The sequence below is a fragment of the Zingiber officinale genome, chromosome 8A (genome assembly GCF_018446385.1).
Source record: "Zingiber officinale cultivar Zhangliang chromosome 8A, Zo_v1.1, whole genome shotgun sequence".
Lineage (NCBI taxonomy): Eukaryota > Viridiplantae > Streptophyta > Magnoliopsida > Zingiberales > Zingiberaceae > Zingiber > Zingiber officinale.
The window spans coordinates 137648299-137671379 of record NC_056000.1 but is presented as its reverse complement, the minus strand read 5'-3'; the positions used below and the strand labels follow the sequence as shown (position 1 = coordinate 137671379).

The window sequence follows — 23081 nt, the reverse complement described above, 5'->3', positions numbered from 1 at the left end:
ACTTTTAATGAAGATCATTGCATTATTGCGATTTTTAAAAGTGTAATCATGCCCTCCTCCCATCTTGATTCCATCCTATATTTAACGTGCTGTGGGGTTTCAAAAAATAACTCTTTTTAGTGAGAAAAGTAATGCTTTTAAAATCCACTATAATTTAATCTATTTTTTAAGATTTTAAATGTGTTGCAATGACTAAGATAAATGTTTCTGATAATCCAAATATCTAATTTTTACAATCCAATAAATTCTCCTATCAATATTTTTCACTTACCATTAAAATAAATTAGAAGATATATCTTTACGGACGATCAAATATCATAAGTAATTTAAATTTAGATGTAATGTATCATACGTGATTCGAATGATTCGAATCATTATTTCCTAAGGATTCGATCTATATTTTCATTGGATAATTTATCATCTAAATACCAACTCGATTTTGTTCACGGATATAGTGACTCTGTCTTTTCGGATGGGTTTAGTGGCTAGCGAATGAGGTGTTGTCATCATGAGGTCTAGTGTTCGAATCTCGGCTCCGTGTTGGTCCTGGGACGGATTGACGGGGGTCCTGGGGACGAGCATATTCGTCTTTTGCCACCATGGATATAGTGACTTTGATAAATATGTACATGGAAGGTGCATGATTTATCCTTATAGATTGGTGCAGTTAGTTGGTACCTGTATTAGCAGTTGTTTCAATAAATCTTGACATCAATTTCAACGAATATAAATTGCTTCATTGGATATCTGATATCTTCTATACAAAGGACAGTTCGGATCTCTTATACCCTAAACCCTGATCTCATCTTGGTCCCCTGACAAATATAGGCATTCGGATGCCATTTTAATAACACTCACAACTTAAACTACGATAAAAAAAAATGTCACGCTAAATTTGTGAAAAAAAAAACATAAATTCAATGAAAGCTCATAAATTTTGACCAAAAAGTTAAAAACGAGTCTGGTATATACCTATATTTTGTAAAGAATACACCTCAATACTTCCCGAACTTATACAAGTCACTTACTGTGACAAATACTTCCGGAACAGGTGACCTTGCTGAAGGAGTTGAGATTCTCTGTCTCGAAAATAATGTGTCTTTGTATCTCTTCGTCGATCGGATAATTATGATATCCTCATGATATATATTACATTCTTAATATATGATTTAATCCATCTGATCAATAAAAAAAATTATAATCCATCTCAACAATAACTCTCGCTGAAGGGGCCATGACGATCTCACCCTGGGCTCCCATCCAATGGAAGGTCCGTGATTTGATAAATATAAAAAGTGTGACGCGTCATTTCTACCAGGCCCGGAGGTACTGTCTCAATAATCTTCCAAAGGAAGGCATCTTCGACGTCTAACCCATTCGAGCTCTGCATCGCTTGCCATCAAAACGCGGGAAGACGCTAAGGCCTAAGAGTTAGTCCTTGCTAGGCGCCAACGAAGAGTTGTAGCTCGACATTGTTGGTAGCAGATGTGAACTTTCCGGCTAGGATTGTGGACGGCGAGCTTCCCGACGAAGACTATTCATGGCGCAAGATGCGGTGTGTTGAAGCTGAGGGAGAAGAAGCGTTAGTGTAGTTACATGCACGAGGAGGTGACCCATCATCATCATCATCATCATCCGATTTTTTTTTTTGCCTTTCAATTAAAAAAATGGCGATAGAACTTGATCGGTCGTCTTCAAAGTTCAAAGTTCAAAGTTCAACCATGGCGGACTTGGTACGTTGAAGTTTGACGCCGTTTCCGAATGTTCCAAGAAACCGCGGCAAAAGTCTCACCGGCCATCCCCAAAAACATACAAAATCCCCTTCTTCCCACAATGCGCAAGTCCATCCAAGAAACCCTAAAGACATGATCTTGGAACTCGCAGCGGTGCTGGAGGAGCAACGGCAATCGCCACAGTGTTTGCGAACCCTAGCGAGGAGCGCCGTGGAGGATGTGATGCTGCTTCCGCCTCCCAATTTCGGGGTAGTAGACAGGGGCATCTACCGCTCGGGGTTCCCTGCCGCCGATTCCCTCCCTTTCTTGGAGGCTCTCGAGCTGCGATCCATCGTGTGAGAGAGAGACTTCCTCTTTTTTATGCCTTCTGCTCTCGTTCAAAGTATGAACTTGGTTTTCGATCATTGCGCCTGGATTTTCTGCAGGTGCTTGTGCCCGGATCCATACTCAGAGGAGAATGCTGAGTTCGTCAGATCACACGGGATTCGGCTCTTCCAGTTTGGGATCGAAGGGAGCAGGGTACTTCTGTTTCTTCCTTTTTCTTTCATTTCCTTTCCTTCCCTTGTTACAGTATCAGTACAAACCCTAATTTCAAATACTAGAAATTTAGCTTATGGAGACACCCAACTAGCAGTCTTGTGTCATGTATTTTGCTGAGATTCATAGCTGTGAGAACCAAGAATGTACCAAACAGCATTAGAGCTTTAGTACCATCTTCTTGTCTGTGCTTAGTCTCAAACACAATGGAAATTTTTTGGCAGAAAATCAACTAATTATCCATATCGTCAAAAGGGTGCTCCTCTTTCAAAAATTATCAAAACAAAACCTTCTTAATTTGATACTAGAAATACCCCTTTATGCTCCAACTTTGGTCAAAGCTACTCCAAGGTGGTATCAAATTATGTGTAGGGTGTTGTTTTGATCATTTTTAAAAGAGAGATGGTCTTTTGACGATATGGATAATTAGGAGCACCTTTTTAATTTTCTGCCAAATCTTTTTATCAAGATGGTCGGTTCTTTAAGTCGAAGATATATATGCTCAGGATTTCTATATATGATATGATGGAGAGATCTCCATTCGCATCTCCCAAACTGTCTGCTTGATTTTACATGTATACCTGCTTCAATGATCATTTTAGTTGTCAAATCTATTCTTTGATCCTATTACCTTCTCTACTTTCTTAAGCTGGCACACCTTTGCTTTGTTATGTATTTTAACCTTATGAAACTGTTGGCCTTGGTTATTGTTTGCATAGAAGCAGTTAGTTCTTTAAGATGGCAATCGATAACCTAATAAGCAAGTGAGATATAACCTGCGACTCCCTAAACAGATCAAACCCTAACAACTAAATGAAGTAAAGGCATATGGACTGTATGCTGGAGTCTGTTGATATTCCTAGCTCTTCAATTTCGTTCTTGATGCATCTCACGTCTGTATTTGGTATCAGTATTTGATGATTCTTTTGTACAACCATCAAGAAATTTTGAGTTCATTTCATTCGTTGGAGAAATAAACTGGTAGTCAAATACAGTCAGAAATTACAAGGAGCGACGTGCTGTAATACTTGACAATAGGAAAGAACATTTTGTAAGCAGTGGTACGAAAAATCAGTTGATCTTGAGTGCAAATGCCATCTTTGGTTTTCTATGCTTGGAATGAAATTTAATGCATTTCTTTTCAATTGGTTGAGTAAGTTCTCATATCATGTATGTGTGTGCGTTTCTATCTTTTTTTCTTTTTTTTTTTTGTTTTTCAGGCCAAAGCAATTGTAACATGCATATGTATCTTTGTCAATGAATACGAAAATTCACCTCATTTTTCTGCATATGCAGGAGTCCATAAATGATTCTAGTTATACCATCATGGAGGCTCTCAGAGTCTTGCTCGGTAATGATTTTATCTTAGCTCAGTTTATTGTTAGGTCTTCCTACTATTCATAAATTTTGCAATTAGCTAAAAGATGCTTGCATTGCCTGTGTTGTTTCAGATGCAAGGAATCATCCAATTCTGATACACTGCAAAAGAGGAAAGGTATCGAAATAGGTCTTGTCTCTGTATGCTTCTCACTTGTAGTTCAAGAATCTTAACGCTCACCGTTAATTGTTTTCTTTTAATTCTTTTTCAGCACCGGACTGGTTGCGTCGTAGGCTGCTTCAGGAGATTACAAAACTGGTGCATGACCTCTGTGCACGAAGAATATGTAAAATTTGCATCCACCAAGGCCCGGCCATCAGACATGGTCTTTATTGAGAAATTTGATATTTCACAGATGATGGAGTGTGTTTTTGGGATAATATACCGGTACCATTTTTCTGGCCACCAGGCTCGGCGCCTTGTTTACCAAAAGATATCTTGAATTTGCAAGGTAGTAGCATACCTCAAATGTGCAGAGAGATTGCGAGGTGTAACTTAGAATTAGATATTGATTTATCTTGTCTTGACTAGAAGGAGCATGCGCCAAGAGTCTGCTCAAACTTCTCGCTGTTGGATTTTTTTCTTCTTGTATTTGTCCTTGGCAATTGATATGAGAAGCCCCTGGTGGGAAGTTTTGTAGGTTTAAATACTCCATTTCATGAGGCAGAGTTGTCATTGTCTAGAAAGTTTGACATTTTGATAGATTTACTTTTTGTTTCTTGAGAATCTTGTCGAATGAATCTTGAATAAATTTTCATTTGCACATCAAAAGTAGGACTTATAGGTATCGCTGAGAAAATCCACATCAGCCCATTTCAATATGCAGTATGCATGGCAACTTTTTTTTTTCTTTTTACTTTTAATTCAAGCATGTAACTTTTTGAACCGATTAATCATTAAGATAACAATTCAGCTTTATAAAAAAATTTTATAGACCATTTACTAATAAATTGAGGAGCACTCACAGAGGCTCATTCCAATGGTCATGTTCTTAGATTTGTCATCTATATTGCAGCTAGTATTCAAATATTAGATGCCTAGTTAATGACTTGAAGGACCTATCTATCTGTACGTCGTAACCCCAAAGGCTACATCACCTCATTATATCCGATCCCACTTTGGTTTGCCTTGACATCCTAGATAAAATTGTTGAATATTTCGCTTACTAAATGATGTTCAATCAATTTTGAACCCATTTGAATTTCATCAAATATCAAGTATCTAGTCAAATTTGATTTGTTTAATATATCAACCTAACTTAAACATCAAAGCACAACACATCTACTCGGAAAAAAAAAAATCACCAAAACTCACCCAACCAAAATGGGTGGAATTTTTTTTCCCACCATATGATGTTTTCTCTATTAATAAGTAATTAATATGGTATTTTTCATAACTATACTTAAATATTTAGAGATTAATTCATCATAATTTTCTATTTGTGAAAGATCTTTCTACACATCTCACTTCTCTTCGAGTGTACACACCCCAAGGATGTGTTTGGTTGATAGAAAATTCTATTGGCCAAACATTCTCATGGAATAGGTCCAATACTTTTGGTTTCAAAAATAAGTTTGAAATAACAGTTCTCCTAAAAATTGGATAAGCCACAGACTAAACAAGTGAGTTGGATGAGCCACATAGACTAAACAAGCCAATAGAGATTTATTTCTTGTCTATTTATGTTATTCTGACTAACCAAACTTAGATATGAAAACGATTCATTTATTTTATTCAATGAGACAAATAAATAAATATATTTTTTATTTTACTTTCGATCAATTTCATTCGTAGCATTAGAGTATAGCAAATAGATATGACCACAAAACATATATAAATTAACACAACCACGCAAGGTAGCATTGCTATTGTACACATTTCATTGTTGTCTGTTTGTGACATTCACAATTGGAGTTAGCTCTCTCTGACAATACAGTGGACAGGCAGCATGGAATCACAACGATACCGCAGAACTTTGTGGAGTATCACCCTAAATCAGAGAAAGCAAATTGGCAAATCTGGATAGGAATTTGATATTCAACAACGTAAGGTATGCTACTTGACTAAAACAAAGCAAGTACGATCAACAATTACTGTCATTAGGCGAGTTGAATCAATTAAAGTTGAAAGTGAAAAGATGATCAAAGGCGAAATGAACCAAATATTATACTGATATATCTTGTATCAACCTCAACGGTAGGGTAGATGTATGGATAAGATTTTGATTTGCCGACCTCAAATAGCCGAGGCTAACATCACCTTGACAATGATGTTGAAGAGAAAAGATAGGAAAAGCATACTGAAATTTGTCCGTATAGTTACCATTGTAGTCATCAAGAATTTGGAGTTTGCGCTACTGCTGATGGTCGAGGAGCCGTTTTATTACCAAGAGCAGAGAGTGCTTTAGCAACAATGCTCATATTAGGACGGAAGTCAGCTTCGTATTGCACACACAGAGCTGCCACTGCAGCAAGCTGCAGAAATGGAAAAATGCTTCACTAGGATCCTGTATTATAGACTGAGTCCTGGAAAAACCTACTCTACTTTACTGAATCAAAAGAGCATAATAAGGTGAAACAACTCAATCAAACATGCAAATCAAGAAAAGAACATTAGCAGACAGGAGACCTTTGCAGCTGCCTTTGGTGGATATTCTCCCTTCAATCTTGGATCTACACATTCTAGCACCTTTTCCTCGCTTAATCTAGGAGTTGCCTACATTAATGCAAGAAGATGCATAATGGCAGATTATTGCTGAGCATGATTAAATGTGAAATAGCATATGGCTTTGGAAAATACAAGTTCATCACAAAGTTGGAACCGACAAACAACAGTTCATGGAATGAAAAGTAACTGTCTATGGGAAGGGAAAAACCTTACCCAAGTAACTAGACTCTGCTGCCCTCTAGGCATTGTGTGATCAACTGGCTTCCTGCCAGTCAACAACTCCAAAAGTACAACACCAAAGCTATACACATCACTTTTCTGTGTTAATTGGCCTGTCATAGCATACCTGAGGAAGATTTGGAGGCATTAACTCAAAGAATACATGCAACTGCATAAGTATATCTACATAAAAGATACCTTTGTAAAGGTACCTCATATAAGATTTACTTATTAGTTTGAAAAGGAACAGAATCTCTACCTGTTGGTAAATAGCATAAAAGAACAGAGTTGATGAAGGTGAAAAACATGCAATCTATTTTTACATCAGAATTGGATTCAATCATTTTTGGTAACTTCAATTGCTTTAGTTTAAGAAAAGGTTCCAATTCATTTTTGTAGGATCGATATCAGCAGCTAATTTTGGTTTTCTTTGTTAGTGTTTGTATCTACAAGAAGTTAATGCACAACGGAAACAGTAAAACAACAAAAGAGACAACCAGTTTTGGTTGACAGTCCCTCTAGGAACCGCTACATCCACAGCATATGATCCATCAGTGGATCATTCTGAAAACCTCTATCCTTCTTTTCAGCACCACCGAGGAAAGAAACCCCTTCCATTTACAAATTTGAAGTAAATAACAGGGAAGACAACAAGAACAAGATTTTCAAGATTACAAGCCTGTTGGAGGTTTTTTAGCGCTGGAATTGAAGGCTTATCATTTATGTTGCCAGAGTTTTGACAAAGACGAAGCCTAACTCGTGCTTTTATATGAAGTGACAGATCCAGCAAGTTCTCTACAATTCACTCGTCATCAGTCAACTACTCCGCTTGATTTAGTCAAAATCTGAAAGTTGACGTACATCATATTTTTGAGATCCTCATTAATAAACTCTTTGGCAAGGATCAATCAATTGTTTAGCAAATAGTCAACTTCCATAGTCTACTTGCAAAGATGATTCTATTTACTCGAATTTAACCAGAGTCAACTATTGTAGTTGACTCGCAAATAATTTGTTTGCTCTACAATAATGAGTCCACTGCACCTATTGATGGCAAACTTTTTATTTGCTCCCATACTAAACCACAAATTCTAAATGACTTTGGTTTCGTCAATCGATTGATCTATATGCCATGAAGTCGACTGAGTCGAAAACCACAAACCTTGTCATCATTTATGGTATCTTCAGTTGATTGTTCAATCTCTATTAGTGGACTGTTATCAAACAAACCCAGAACAAACATGGAATCATGTGAATTAGGGGGTTTCACTTCTCCATGTACATTGGTTGATTGTTACCTTGTATTAGTTGGTTTTCACTTCTCCATATACACCAATCGATTGTTACCTCGTATCAGTCGACGATTGTACTATGACTCGATCATCCTAATGATCAGGTTTCACCTATCTTTGAATCCTACCCACATTTTAAGGGTTACAATCACTTAAGGACTCTCATTCTCAGCATATCTCATTCTCACTTAATGTGCCGAGAGTCTTCTCGTCTTAGGGTCTTTGTTGCCCAACATTTAGTCACCTCTTACCCACTAGGGCTTCCTCACTACCAAGAATCTGATTCTCAACCTTCTTGAACTTCCATGCCTAGCATCCAGTCTATCTTACCTACTCATACTTCACTTCCATCAAGAATTCAATCCTCAACCTTCTTAAACTTCCTTGCCTAACATCTAATACTATCCTCAAGACCTCAACCTTCTTGGACTTCCTTGCCTAGCATCTAATACCTGCACCTGCACTTTTGACATGCCATATAGACCACAAAGAATATCTAACTTAAACATGGTCCAAACATCGAAATTACATGCAATGCTACATGCTTGGAACATAATTGCACTAATAATTTTCCAATTGAGTTCTTGAACTTTATCAAATATCAGTAGGCATCACATTTTGTTCAAGCTAACCATATTTAATCAGTAATACGATATTTCCTGATAAAAACCAAAGTGTAATCCATCATCATAGTTAATTTATGATACTTGGACTCTTCACGGAGTGGAGACTGCTCTCCCACCATTAGGAATAAGATTTTTTTACCTTTAAACCACAGGCTTGAAGATCTAAATCTAGTGTCTATAAAATATGTTATCCGCCATAAAGCTGTGTTGATAGGAGTGCATATCTTTTAGTTATTATTTCCTATTTAGTTGTATAGTAGGGGTACCCCTGTAACTTTTTGTATCTTAAGTTTATTATAAAGGAGAGTTAACTGGAGTAGGGAATAATGTTCTATTTTCTCTTCATAAAATTTTCTATACCTATCTGTATATGCTATACAACAAACCCTAGTTGTATTTCCTATCACAACTGATCCTGTCTGACATCGGAGAAGATGGTGCATTGGTACTTTGGGAAATGGTGGAGGAATGCTTTGCGGAAATTCTTGAATCAACAAATGGACTCGGCAGGAAGCTAGTTGACCGTCTTTATGTCGAGCCGGAAAGAGTAGTAAGGAACACTCGACAATTGGTGTCATCAGTGTATTAATGAAGGATGGCTGCGTTTCAAATTTGAGTAGATAATCTTTCGGGTCGATCGCTCCTCCATACTCTCATATCGCTAACGGTCGGAAATGACTCAGCGATTTGTCTTCCAAAATTTCTTGGGAGAACGACATACTTATCCACTCGGGGGAGCTGCTGGCCATTGGGGTTTTTCCCTTTCCAAGATCCCGAGCAGGCACGTCTCTAGAAGATGATTCTTGGGACCTTTCCACTCGGCCCATATCATCAAATGGTGTGAAGAGCAATAGCCTATACGCGATCGGGGAGAGCGGCACTGAAGGCAAGCTGATCAGCTGCGCAAGCACTTGCACAAAGCTGGTAGGAGGAGGAATTGGTTGGAACCTAGTCGGCCCTTCCTCTCAGGTCCCTCGGTGTGAGGGCCCATCATTGATACAGCCGAGTCGTTTAGCAAAGGGCACCCAGTCGTTGCTTGCTACTGCTACACTGACTTCTACGCTCAGGCGGTTATTAGCAACTCCAAGTCTTCCTACGGCAAAGTAATTGTAGTGAATCATCATCCAGTCTCCTCCATCTTCACGCTTCAGATTTAGGCGAAGCTTCCGACAGACGATGTCAACTTTGATCCTATATGAAATCAGAGAAGATGGTGCACTAGGGTGGCTCTGGTGTTGACCATGAAAAGACTCTGAGGTGGAAATCGAAGGCGCGTCAAGCGATCATGCGTGTCAAAAACAAAAAGTAGAGGAAAAAAGTGTCGGCAACTGGCTAGGGAGGGGTCTCCAACGCAGGCACTCCGACGCTTCAAATAGGTGGCCGAGAGGAAATGCAATGCACAGTGGAAAATGAACAATGGAATCTAAACACCTTAGGTTGCATAACGTAGCGTTTGCGTACTTGCGTCGGTAGATGGAGACCCCTTATATAGTGTTACTTTTCCTTTCCGCACGAATCTTGATGCATTACTAAAATAGGACTGACCCTTTTGACATTCTGACAACTTTCCAAAAATGGGCCCACCATTTCTATGTTTTACAGGGTAGAAGCTACCTTGCACACACAGCACAAGGAATATTCCCTTAGTTCTCTGACAATCGTTACACAAAACGCCAAAAGGGAATATTAGGTCGTTGGATTGATGGGCCTTCGACATGGTGAGTCGATCGGCCTCCACTTGTGGATGGGATCCGGTCAGCTAAAGAATGACAACCTTCTCGAAGGCTCAATCTTCACTCGACCCTTATACTTGTGTAAAGAGTCTGGTCTGATAGGGCCATGTGTCCAGCATGTCCGATTGGACCTATGGTCCGATCGACCGGAGCACTCGTCGGAGACACCTGACTCAGTTCTGAATGTCACTAATACAACTTTCATTGACTCTGAGAGACTCGGGGTCCGATCGGCCCAGCAGTCCAATTGGCTAGAACACTCGACCGAACCAAATGGCCTTGCTAATCCCGTGTGTTGACCCCTTTTTGACTTTGACCGCCACGTCAACCGGCCTTCTTGACTTCGACCCCGACCCGAGGTCCCACTTTATTCGCCGTATCAACAACCATTAAAGGACTGCTAACCTTAACCTCGTTCTCTCCGTCATCTTTCAAGTATTGACAACAGCAGCTAGAGAGGTGTGCTTGGGTTGGTAAAGTCTTGATTACACCGAGCAGCAGTACCTCGTATCAGAGGCAACGACTGCTTCCGTTGATCCTATCTTCCAATAGCAACAATGAAATCTATCTTCCTTTTCGGTTGTACAGTCGAAAAGTGGACCTCTTTTCTCTTCCTGCTTGGGCTTTAGTGAGCAGTTCAATTTGTCTTCCTGGTGGCAAAAGGCGATTCGCTCGCCCCAGCGCCTCCGCTATAAGACACCTGGAGGTGTCTGACGAAAAGGAGAGGTCTTCTACTACCATAGATGAACATGGTGACAACAAAATTATAGCTCCTTATGACAACACTTCTCTCTAAATTAGTCCAATTAAATTAGATAGAAGAAACTACGTTACCTGGTTGCGATCAAACATGATATTCATTCAAGGTAGATCCGCTACCCTAGCGACCCCCCTAGTGTCGGCCCCACGGATATGGAGGGAGGTACATGTAGGTACACAGGCCATAGGCGCATGGTGGAGTAAACACTAGGTCGTCAATTCCTAAGAATCGACCCCCGACCATTACGCTAGAGATGTCATGCGCCTACCATCTGCGCTACACCCTGGGGGCAACATGATATTCATTCAAGCCATGAGATTACAAGGCTGCATCAATAAAGGAAAAAAAAACATATATTACTAATCTTGGACTTAGAAAATGGGAGTCAGAGAATTCTCTCACCATGTCATGGTCAATGCAACCATAGTTTGCACGAGGTTATCTTTTCCTAGTTACAGCTTAGAAGATTTGGAATACAACTGCTTAGACTTACTCCCAATCAGGTAATAATGCTCACATGTAACTTAGTGGCTTATGGCAAGATGACTAAAGATTTTCAAGCATCCTGTATAGCTAATACACTAAAGTTTATAAATTAATTAAAAGAGTGTGTGTGTGTGTGTGTGTGTGTGTGTGTGTGATGTTTTGGCAGAACTGAATAATGTATTAATAAGAATATTAATTTTGGGGCATGATCCCTTTCCCTCCTTACAGCAAGCATATAGCTATTTGCAGCAGGAAGAGAGTAGACAAAATGTTGCAATGTTGTAATTATTTCTGTTGACCAAGCAAGGAGGCTTGTTGACTCATCTACCATAACTATAAAAAGTAATGCAACTAGAGGTGAATCTATAAAGGGAGGATATCAAAGTAATAGAAAGATAGAAAGTATGAGTATTGTGGAAAATCAACACATACCAAGGACACATGCTGAAAATTTCATGCTCATCCAATACGTGGTAAAGGTGGAAAAAAAGTTGGTAGTCTATGGCCTCAAGCTCACATTTCTAAAACTCTTGATACTGAGCTTCCAAGAGAAACAAATCCTTCTGATAGATTGTTCAACGAGGAATTTCAAACTCTCGGGCTCCTTATGGAAACACTTGAGTCTCCTTCCACCACAGCTACACTTTCTCATCTTTTACATTTAGGTATACCATGTTCATCCTTTAATACTAGTCATTCTATCCAAAATATCCATGTTATTTTGATAACTTGTGGATTTTAGATTTTGGAACATCAGACGATATACTAGTGCTCGTACAAATTTTCTCTCCTATTCTTCTTGTTCAGGCCAAGATAAAGTCCATATAGTCTTTGCTTCCAGTTGTCTGAAAAAGTTCTATAAACTACACTTTTCCATTAACTTGCCTTTTGTCTTGCATATTCCTTGTTTTTACAGAATCTTCTATCTATTAATGCTCTTACAAGGGATTTAAATTGTAAAAATTGAATTTCTCCCTTCTCACTGTGTCAATAGTTGAGCATTGAGAAATGATTGACTATGGTAGCGCACATGATGACCTATATCGACTGGTTGAAGTACCTCATTTCAAATGTCACTCTTTTTTAGGTGAATTTGATTTGCCCATCACCAAATTATTCAATGGCATAGGAGATTAGGACATCCTTCTTTCCTTATATTGAAAAAACTTTATTGTTGCTTATTTAAACAGTGTAGTGCGAAAATCTTAGTTTGTGATGCTTGTAAACTTGCAAAACATTCTAGAAGTTCATATCCTCTATCAAAAATAAAAAAATTGTTCCCTTCATGATCATGATGATTCATTCTAATGTGTAGGACCCCAACCTGATAGCTTCCTTATCTAGTTATAAATGATTTGTGACTTTTATTGATTATTATGGGAAGATATAGGTATACCTAATGCACGCAAAAAATGTTCCTCTGTTTTTAGTCTTCCATAGAATGATTAGTATACACTTTGGTGCTGAAGTGAAAATTTTATGAACTAATAACGGTATTGAATATATAGAGATCTTTAGTACTTATTTAGACACTCATGGGATCATACACCACACCAATTGTGTTAATACTACAACCTAAAATGGTATTTTTGAATGGAAAAATAGACATCTTCTAGATGTTGTTAAGGCTCTTATGTTCACAATGAATGCCCCTAAAGTATATTAGAGGATGTAGTACTTTCTGTTGCCTACCTCATCAATATGCCTTTCAAACCTTGGATTTAATACGTTTGGTCAAACTTATTCGAGGCAGTAATACTTACATTATCCTCCAAAAATATTTGTGTGCGTTTGTTGTGTGCATAAACACGCTAGAGAAAACTTAATCCTAGAGCCTTGAAATGTGTTTTTGTTAGGTATTTTGTTACTAAAATTATCATCCACCCACTAAAAGATTTTATACGAGTATAGTTGTTACTTTTTGTGTCACCTCTTCAGTGGAAGAGGTGACTCAACCTATACTTGAGTTGCCTATATATAGTGGGCAAGAAGAGCATGAAATAATGCTAAAATTCTGGATGGGGATCAAGTTCAAAGATGTGGCAATAGGGAGATTGGATGAGCCTCATCTCCTATGGTATGATGATGCTATCATGGATAACTGTTAGCCCCTTAGACTCGACGGCATGGCTGGGCGCAAGGATTGGCTCGTTGCTCCTTGGATCCAGCACAATGGCATGTGCGCAAGTCATGCCAAGCAGCGGGTGGACATATGGCAGTGTGCGGGCACTGTCCAAGCACAAGTCGAGCGGGAGGTCGACTTGATGGTGGCAAACAGATGCGAAGAAGCGGACGCGCAGAATCGGAGCATTTGGCCAAGCATGGCTCGGAGAAATCGTGAGCCATGGCATGCAGCGGGTGCATGCAATGCAGCATACAGAAGGATGCAGCAAAAGGGGCTACTTCGGCCCAAGCCCGTGAAGCAGAACCATGGGCTAAGCACGGTGTTTGCTGGCTTTGACATGGCGCCAAGGCAGCAACAAGGTGGCTGGCGATTTGGGACATGTGACATGGCAGTTGAGCCAACTGCCATGCAACTGCTTGTAAACTGCCAAACCAACCCTGCCTATGCATTATAAATAGGCAAGGGTGTGGCAAAGGCAAGACACAAGAGAGATTGTATGAGCATTCTGCCAAGAGAATCACTTGTAATCCTTTGTTTGTGAATACAAAAGGTTGGGAGTTTTCCTGTACATTGGCTTGTCTTCTTTGTGCGTGGCTTGTGCATTCTCTAGCACATTGGTAGTGCAACTCGGAGGCTGAATCAAGTGCGGAACTTGACTGCCGCGCAGGAGTTTTCAAAGAAAATTTACCCGTGTGGCAACTGGTATCAGAGCCCAGATTCATGGCTGGTGGTAGCCACGAACTAAGGGAAAGGCTTTCTTCTGTGGAAGCCTTGCTTGGTGCGGTACCGAATGGAGAGGATGTTTGCGATCTGGTTGCAAGGGTCCTCACCTTGGAAGCAAGTATGGAGCATATCCAAGAATCTCTTATGGAGGAGATGGCGCAAATACGGAAGAACAACGAGGATCGTCGCTATGAAATCATTGTTCTGCGAAGAGCAATGGCTTCTAGTTCCGAAGCGGTGCCTCAATGTCCATTGGTGAGAGTTCCTGAACCAAAGTCTTTCGGAGGCACACGGAGTGCCAAGGAACTCGAGAACTTTCTGTGGGACATGGAGCAGTACTTTGTTGCTGCCAAAGTGCCTGAAACCGAGAAGGTAACAATCTCTAGCATGTACCTTATTGGCGATGCGAAACTCTGGTAGCGGACTCGCATGGTAGATGATGCAAATGCGGGCCGACAGAAGATTGATACGTGGGATCGGTTGAAGAAGGAAATGAAGGACCAATTCCTTCCTGGCAATACTTCCTGGATTGCGCACGACGGCTTAAAACGTCTCAAACAGAGTGGTTATGTGTGATACTATGTCAAAGAATTTAGTTCTTTGATGCTGGACATTCAGAATATGTCCGAGGAGGACAAACTGTATAATTTCTTGTATGGCTTACAACCTTGGGCGCAGGTTGAACTTCGTAGGCAAAACGTGAGGGATTTGCCTAGTGCAATTGCTGTTGATGCCTTGGTGGACCTTCGCATGAGCAAGGAAAATCTGAATGTGTCTTCATCTTCCAAGTCCAATTTTGTCCGCAAGGATAAGAAAGAAGATTGGAAGAAGGAAAGCAAGAAGGATGCTAAAAAGAAGGATTCGGGGAACAACCATGGCAAAGGAAAAGTAGAACATTCGGCGGTTCGAGGGAAAGATAACTTGAAGAATCAGGGTTGTTTCTTATGCAACGGCCCCCATTTTGCCAAGGATTGCCCGAAGCGCGAGAAGTTAAACGCCCTCCTGTTGGGTGACAAAGGGGATGACTATGAACAGGAAGTTGCTACACTTGTCAACCCTTTACAATTACTCAATACTGTCGTTGCTTATGAGTCCCTTGAGTTACTAACCAATATGTCAGAGGACATAGTGCGGGCTCATTCGCAACTCCTGCATATTTCTGTGATGGTGAACAGGAAAAGTGCAAATGCAATGGTGGATACAGGGGCCACTCACACCTTTGTATCTGCCAAACTGGTGCAAGAATATGGGCTCTCAGTAAGCAAATGCCCAAGATACATCAAGTCTAAGGCGCAAGCAGTCGTGGGTATGGCTTACAACGTACCCTTAACTGTTGGTGCTTGGGTGGGGAAAGCGAATATGATGGTAATTCCACTTGAAGATTTCCAACTCATATTGGGTATGGATTTCTTACGAAAGACGAAGACGGTGCCTATTCCTCACTTGGATGAAGTGATGGTAATGCAAGAGTCCAATCCGTGCTTCATCCCCGCTGTGCATCCTTACGGAAATGGCCAAAACAAGGGGAAGAACAACATCATATCGGCCATATCATTGGAGAAAGGCTTGAAGCGGGGCGAGACAACCTACTTGGCGGCCTTGATCGATGCGAAACCATATCAGAATGCTGAATATCTAGTGGGTGTTCAAGACATTCTGTTAAAATTTGAAGATGTGATGCCTTCGGAGTTGCCGAAATGCTTACCACCAAGGAGAAATGTCGACCACAAAATCAAGTTGATCTCTGGTGCTATCCCTCCTGCAAGTTCGCCATACCGCATGTCTCCCTTAGAACTTGCGGAACTACGCAAGCAATTGAACGAATTGTTGGAGGCCGGTTATGTGCGACCATCAAAGGCTCCTTTTGGTGCACCGGTGCTGTTCCAGAAGAAGAAAGATGGTGGCTTAAGAATGTGCGTGGACTACAGGGCATTGAATAAAGCAACGGTGAAAAACAAGTACCCTGTTCCACTGGTGCAAGATATGCTGGACAGAATGAGCAAGGCATCATGGTTTTCGAAACTTGACTTGCGATCGGGATATTGGCAAGTAAGAATTGCGGAAGGAGACGAGGCAAAGACAACTTGTGTAACTCGTTATGGATCTTACGAGTTTCTGGTCATGCCCTTTGGCTTGACCAATGCCCCTGCAACTTTCTGCAATTTGATGAATGAGGTGCTGTATGACTTCCTTGATGACTTCGTTGTAGTTTACTTGGATGATATTGTCATCTACAGCAAGTCCTTGGAAGAGCACTTGGAGCACTTGGGGATGGTGCTCGAGCGGCTAAGGAAGCATCAACTCTTCGTAAAGAAAGAGAAATGCGAATTTGCTAGCCAAGAAGTTATGTTCTTGGGACATATGGTCAGCAAATGCCATGTGCGGATGGATCCAAAGAAGGTGCTTGCCATTGTTGAGTGGCAGATTCCTTCAACTATTCCAGAACTACGGTCATTCTTGGGTTTGGCAAACTACTACCGCAAGTTTATCACTGGATATTCAAAGAAGGCTGCTCCATTGACAGACCTCCTCAAGAAGAACATGCGGTGGGAATGGTCAGATGCATGCAAGGAAGCATTTCAAAAATTGAAGGCGGCTATAGCATCTGAACCTGTATTGCGGTTACCGCACTTCGAATTGCCCTTCGAAGTTCATACTGATGCTTCCGATCAAGCCATAGGCGGCGTGTTGGTGCAGGAAGGCCATCCCGTTGCCTTCGAAAGCAGAAAACTCAATGCTGCAGAACAGAAGTACTCTACCCATGAAAAAGAGATGGTGGCAGTGGTGCATTGCCTACAAGTTTGGCGGGTATACTTGCTAGGCACAAGATTTTTGGTCAGAACTGATAATGTTGCTAACACCTTCTTTGCAACACAAAAGAAATTGTCTCCTAAGCAGGTCCGTTGGCAAGAGTTCTTGGCTGAATACGACTTTGCTTGGGAGCACAAACCTGGAAGGCACAATCAAGTGGCTGATGCATTGAGTCGGAAGGAAGTTTTTGCTACTTTCTACTCTATCTCAAGAGTAGAATCTGATATGTTGGACAGGATAAAGGCTGTTGCTGCAAGTGACACAACTTATGGGAAGTTGGTGCAGCAAGTAAGAGACGGGGTTATTCGGCAGTACTGGATCGAGGATGATCTCCTAATCTACAAGGGGGGGAGAGTCTTTGTGCCTGCAGCGGGTGGTTTGCGGAAAGAGTTACTTAAAGAAACTCATGATCCACTATGGGTTGGACATCTGGGTGTCGAGCGGATGCTGGCTTTGTTGGGTCGTTCTTACATATGGCCAAAGATGGAGAACGACATAGAAGCTTACGTCAAAACTTGTCTTGTGTGCCAACAAGACAAGACAGAAAGAAAAAAAGGAGGCAGGACTACTTCAGCCGCTGCCCATTCCGGAGAAACCTTGGATTTCTGTTTCTATGGACTTTATCAGTGGCTTCCCGAAGGTGGACGGCATGTCTTCCATCATGGTGGTGGTGGACAGATTCTCAAAATATGTCATATTCATTGCGGCTCCTTCGGCTTGCCCCTCGGATGTTGCTGCGGAATTATTCTACCGTCATGTGGTAAAGTTCTTTGGCTTGCCTAATGACATTGTGAGTGACAGGGGCACTCGATTCACAAGGAGATTTTGGACTGCCTTGTTCAATATGATGGGGACCGACCTAAAATTTTCAACAGCAAATCATCCGCAGACGGACGGGCAAACTAAGAGAATTAACCATGTGCTTGAAGAATACTTGCGGCACTATGTGACAGCAAGTCAGAAGAACTGGTTGGGGTTGCTGGACAGTGCACAATTCTGCTACAATTTGCATAAGTCCTCAGCAACGGAAAAGAGTCCATTTGAAATAGTGCTAGGCGAGCAGCCAACAACTCCTATGGAGATAGCCAAGCAAAAGTCTGGAGGAAAATGCCCTGCAGCCTACAGATATGCAAGGGAAAAGCAGGAATTGCTTGAGGAAGCCCAAGACAGTTTAAGAAAAGCGGCTAGAAGGATGAAGAAGTATGCTGATAAGAAACGAAGGCCTTTGGAATTCTCTGTTGGGGACGAGGTATTACTGAAACTAACTCCTCAAATCTGGAAGAGAATAAGCAGCAAGAATGCTCACCGTGGGCTAATTGCTAAGTATGACGGACCCTTCGAAATTGTGGAGAAGGTTGGGAATGTGGCTTATTGGCTGAACTTGCCTGAAAGGCTAAAGGTACATCCTACATTCCATGTAAGTTTCTTGAAGAAATATCATGCAGATGACATGGATCCATCAAGAAGTTGTACCAAGAGAGCTCCGTCGGTTGTAAGAAAGCAATTCAGTGATGATGTTGCGAAGATCCTGAACCATAGAACATTTGGCATGAGCAAAAAGAATAAAAGGACAGAATTCTTAGTTCTGTGGAAAGGAAAACCCAAGTCAGAGGCTACATGGGAAAGAGATGTTACTTTGTGGCAATTCGAGAAGCAGATTCAAGCATACTTACAGAAGCAATCGACGAGGGCGTCGACTTCTTCTGGTGGGGGTGGTTTGTTAGCCCCTTAGACTCGATGGCATGGCTGGGCACAAGGATTGGCTCGTTGCTCATTGGATCCAGCATAATGGGCATGTGCGCAAGACATGCCAAGCAGCGGGTGGACATATGGCAGTGCGCGGGCACTGTCCAAGCACAAGTCGAGCGAGAGGTCGACTTGATGGTGGCAAACAGATGCGCAGAAGCGGACGCGCAGAATCGGAGCATTTGGCCAAGCATGGCTCGGAGAAATCGTGAGCCATGGCATGCAGCGGGTGCATGCAATGCAGCATACAGAAGGATGCAGCAAAAGGGGCTACTTCGGCCCAAGCCCGTGAAGCAGAACCATGGGCTAAGCACTGGGGTGTTTGCTGGCTTTGACATGGCGCCAAGGCAGCAACGAGGTGGCTGGCAGTTTGGGACATGTGACATGGCAGTTGAGCCAACTGCCATGCAACTGCTTGTAAACTGCCAAACCAACCCTGCCTATGCATTATAAATAGGCAAGGGTGTGGCAAAGGCAAGACACAAGAGAGATTGTATGAGCATTCTGCCAAGAGAATCACTTGTAATCCTTTGTTTGTGAATACAAAAGGTTGGGAGTTTTCCTGTACGTTGGCTTGTCTTCTTTGTGCGTGGCTTGTGCATTCTCTAGCACATTGGTAGTGCAACTCGGAGGTTGAATCAAGTGTGGAACTTGACTGCCGCGCAGGAGTTTTCAAAGGTGAAAATTTACCCCTGTGACAATAACCCTCTACATGGTCAAACATTATACCTGAACTCAACTCATGTGGAATTAGATAATCCACTTCTTTCTGCTCATGATTTATCTACTGAAACACCTTTCCATTATTCTTGTAATAATGACCTTGATCTTCCAATAGCTGTTAGGAAAGATATTAGATCATGTACTCAACATCCTATCTCTAATTTTGCTTCTTATGACTCATTGTCTCCTTCCTATTTTGTCTTCCTTGCATTCTATCTCTATACCATAGGGGTCGAAGGAAGCTGTTAATGATCCCATGATGGAAGAAATGAAAGCTTTAGTTAAAATTGGAACTTAGGAACTTGTTGACCTACCTTTGGGCAAAAAGCCAGTAGGATGTAAGTGGGTATTTATAATGAAGCATAGGGCAGATGGTTATGTTGAGAGGGTAGAGGCTCAATTGGTTGCAAAGGGTTTCACCTAGACCTGCGGAATTGCTTAACAAGAAATTTTTACACCTGTTGCTAAGAGTAAATGTTCTCTTATCTTATCTTGTGCTGCTAATCTTGGATGTGGCCTTCAGTAATTTGATGCCAAAAATGTCTTTCTCCATGGCAAGTTAGAAGAGAAGTTATATGGAAATCCTACCAGGTTTTTCTTGTAAAAAATGAAGGGAAGGTAGGGTCTGTCACTTAAATATGGCTTTATATGATTTGAGATAGTCACCTCAGGCTTATTTGACAAATCCAGTAAAGCAATGATCACTTTTGGCTACGAGCAAAGAAATGCATGCCACATTATGTTCACCAAATCTCAATAGTAAGATTACTATTTTTATACCAAGTGACAATCAAGAAGAGATAACTAGGATGACTAGACTAAAGAAGCATTTGACTACTAAATTTAAGATTAAAAATTTGGATCAACTAAGATATTTTTTTATATAGATGTTGCTGATAAAAAAAGACATATTTATTCCTTAAAAAAAATGTTCTCGACTTACTAAATGAAACACGAATGCTAGGCTATAAAGTTGCAGATACTCTCATTGAAGCCAATTATAGACTAATAAATATATAGTATTGATCAATATCAAAAATTGGTCGGAGCACTCATTTATCTTTCTTATACATGATTTGCCATGCCTATGCAGTAAGTATATTAAGTTAATTTATGCATAGCCCTAGCCTATATATCTTCATACATTATTTGGATTCTATGATTTCTCAAATCTAGTTTTGATAAAGGATTGTTCTACTTAAACAACGGTCATTTGGGAATAGAAACATAAATTGATGCTAATTGGTCAAGATCTAATAATAAAAAATCTACTTCTGGATATTGTGTCTTCATTGGCAAAAATCTAGTAATTTAAAGAAGCAAAAACAGTGTGTGATTACTAGATCATGTGCTAAAGCAGAACACAGTGTGATTACTAGGTCATGTGCTAAAGCAGAACACGAGCTATGGCACAAGGAGTTTGTAAACTTTTATGGCTTCATAGGTTTATGCAACATATTCATCTTCTCTGAAAGGTCTTTGTTGCTACATTGTGACAATAAAGTAGTTATTAACATTGTTCATAATCCAGTCCAACATGATCATACCACATATATTGAAGTTGAATCATTCTTTTTCAAAGAAAAAATAGATGATCATAGCCTAAAAATTAGCTATAAAATTCAAGGAGTCAACCGGATGCATTTACTAAGGGCTTATGTGGCAAACTATTCAATTCCTTTATATACAAGATGGGTACAATAAATATAGTTTGAGACAGTGTGTTAACAGAGGTTCACATGTTTAAGCTCTTATGTGGCATTTTCTATTTAGTTGTCTAGTAGAAATATTTTCTATAATTTTTGTATCTTGTTTATTATAATAAGAAGTTACAATAGGGAATAGTGCCCTATTTTATTTCACAAAATCCTCTATGCCTAATTTTACACCACGTGATGATATCTTTGTCTATATGGTAGCTTAGCGTGGTGCATATATCTGCACTTTATATATTGTCCTTCTTGATCTATCTATTTAGACTATTCTACACAAATAGAGAAAAGTGGAAAACTTTAACTCCAATGCTCCTGTGACATGAAAATATTCCTGTAAGAAGAAAAAAGTTCTTTGTACAAGCAATATTGTACATGGATTTAAATCTCGAGTTGTTTCACCCGATAAAGGCAAAACATCAAGTTTCACCTGCGGACCGGCACAAGCACGGCTTAGGTGCCAGCACACTTTGACGCATCTGGATTCGTCATAAATACTTAGATTAATAATTTTAATCAACTCTTAGCTATGATCGAGATAATTTAAATAGACTTAATTAAAACCTAATAAAATTATCCTATATATATATATAATTATTTTTTAAAATTTTTAAATATTTAGATTAATTTTTTTTATTTTAAGTTAATATATTTTATATTTAAAAAATATCGAAACTATATTGGAACAGCACGATACGATACCGAAACTGTATCGTTCATGTCCGGGATCGAAACCTCTGCACAACTTGAGATTTTAAACCATGATATCGTATCCTAAAGCCTCCAAACACATCCCAAGGCATCTCCTAGTCTCCAAAACACTACCTTTAAGAAAAGCCAATGTTCTAAATGGCGAACGAAGCAGACATCAACGACACCGCCTTTGCCTAAAGCAATTCTTTAGGTGGTAATTCACCTCTTTCCGCATCGTCGCAGCCGTCGTTTTGTCACTGCGACGAGTCTGGACGTGTCGCCATCGTTTGAGCCTAGCAATGTGTCCAAAAGCGTCACGCGGTCCCAATGGCCAACGACGCGTCTAAACTCATTGTGTAATCTCGACAAGGTGTCGGACTCATCGCCTGGCTGAAACAGGGTACACGGGTAAGTTGTAAGTTAGGGTTTAATTAAATACCTTTAGATTAATAATTTTAATCAACTCCTAGCTATGATTGGGATAATTTAAATAGACTTAATTAAAGCCTAATAAAATTATCTCATTATATATATATATATATAATATTTTATTAAAAGTAAATATTATAAAGAATAATGATTATTTATAATGTTATGTATAAAAAATAGTAACAAAAATCAACCGTCTAGGCAACCAAGGTGGTTGGCGGTGACTGCCCCTGCCACCACCACCACCTACGTCATTTACAACACTGAGAAAAGCACACAATAATAGTGATTTAAGTCCATTATAAAATCATCAAACTACAAGTCTACAACCCTTCAGCATTATGGACCGCACATAGGCCAAATTTGGCCCAAATGCCTACTTCTATGAGCTACATGAGCTGATTCCCAAAGCCATCTGTGTAGATCAAAGTAGCCAAATAGCTTGGGCTTTTCAAGCACCCATCAGTAAAATTTCCTTGATTTTGTTGTCTCTCTGTTCAAAGTCACATACTGAGTCTTAAATCCTCTAAGAAGAATAATTATATTTAAGAGAAATGAAATAGCTTTCCATCTCTCTTTCCCATGTTTAAATCACAACCTTTGGCCATTGTTTATTTAACTATTATTTAACAAGCAGGAGTATGAATCTATAGTGGACTAGGGAAATAAGACAACTAACATCAGCAAC

General features: G+C 40.2%; 2 protein-coding genes across 3 annotated transcripts in view; one reads left to right on the top strand and one right to left on the bottom strand.

Annotated features, from left to right (window-relative positions):
• Nucleotides 1-1329: 1329 nt before the first annotated feature.
• Nucleotides 1330-4295, top strand: LOC122010390 (tyrosine-protein phosphatase DSP5-like). The gene is made up of 5 exons (XM_042566907.1): nucleotides 1330-2068; nucleotides 2159-2252; nucleotides 3567-3621; nucleotides 3722-3765; nucleotides 3860-4295. The coding sequence occupies exons 1-5, from the start codon at nucleotides 1866-1868 to the stop codon at nucleotides 4088-4090; spliced, it is 627 nt and encodes a 208-aa protein (XP_042422841.1). The 5' UTR covers nucleotides 1330-1865; the 3' UTR covers nucleotides 4091-4295.
• A 1139-nt stretch (nucleotides 4296-5434) lies between these two features.
• Nucleotides 5435-23081, bottom strand: part of LOC122010388 (PTI1-like tyrosine-protein kinase 3) — a 44119-nt gene continuing 26472 nt past the window's right edge. For both annotated transcript variants that reach the window (XM_042566904.1, XM_042566905.1), the window contains 4 exons: nucleotides 6529-6661; nucleotides 6277-6363; nucleotides 5971-6122; nucleotides 5435-5638 (listed from right to left, as the gene is read on the bottom strand). In XM_042566904.1, coding sequence (XP_042422838.1) covers nucleotides 5982-6122; nucleotides 6277-6363; nucleotides 6529-6661 — 361 coding nt within the window. In that variant the 3' untranslated portion in view covers nucleotides 5435-5638; nucleotides 5971-5981. The remainder of the gene's footprint in view (nucleotides 5639-5970; nucleotides 6123-6276; nucleotides 6364-6528; nucleotides 6662-23081) is intronic.

Coding starts and splice junctions, on each gene's coding strand:
- LOC122010390 (XM_042566907.1), top strand. CDS start 1,866: ATGATCTTGGAACTCGCAGCGGTGCTGGAGGAGCAACGGCAATCGCCA. Junction 2,253..3,566: donor TTGGGATCGAAGGGAGCAGG/GTACTTCTGTTT, acceptor CTGCATATGCAG/GAGTCCATAAATGATTCTAG. Junction 3,766..3,859: donor TACACTGCAAAAGAGGAAAG/GTATCGAAATAG, acceptor ATTCTTTTTCAG/CACCGGACTGGTTGCGTCGT.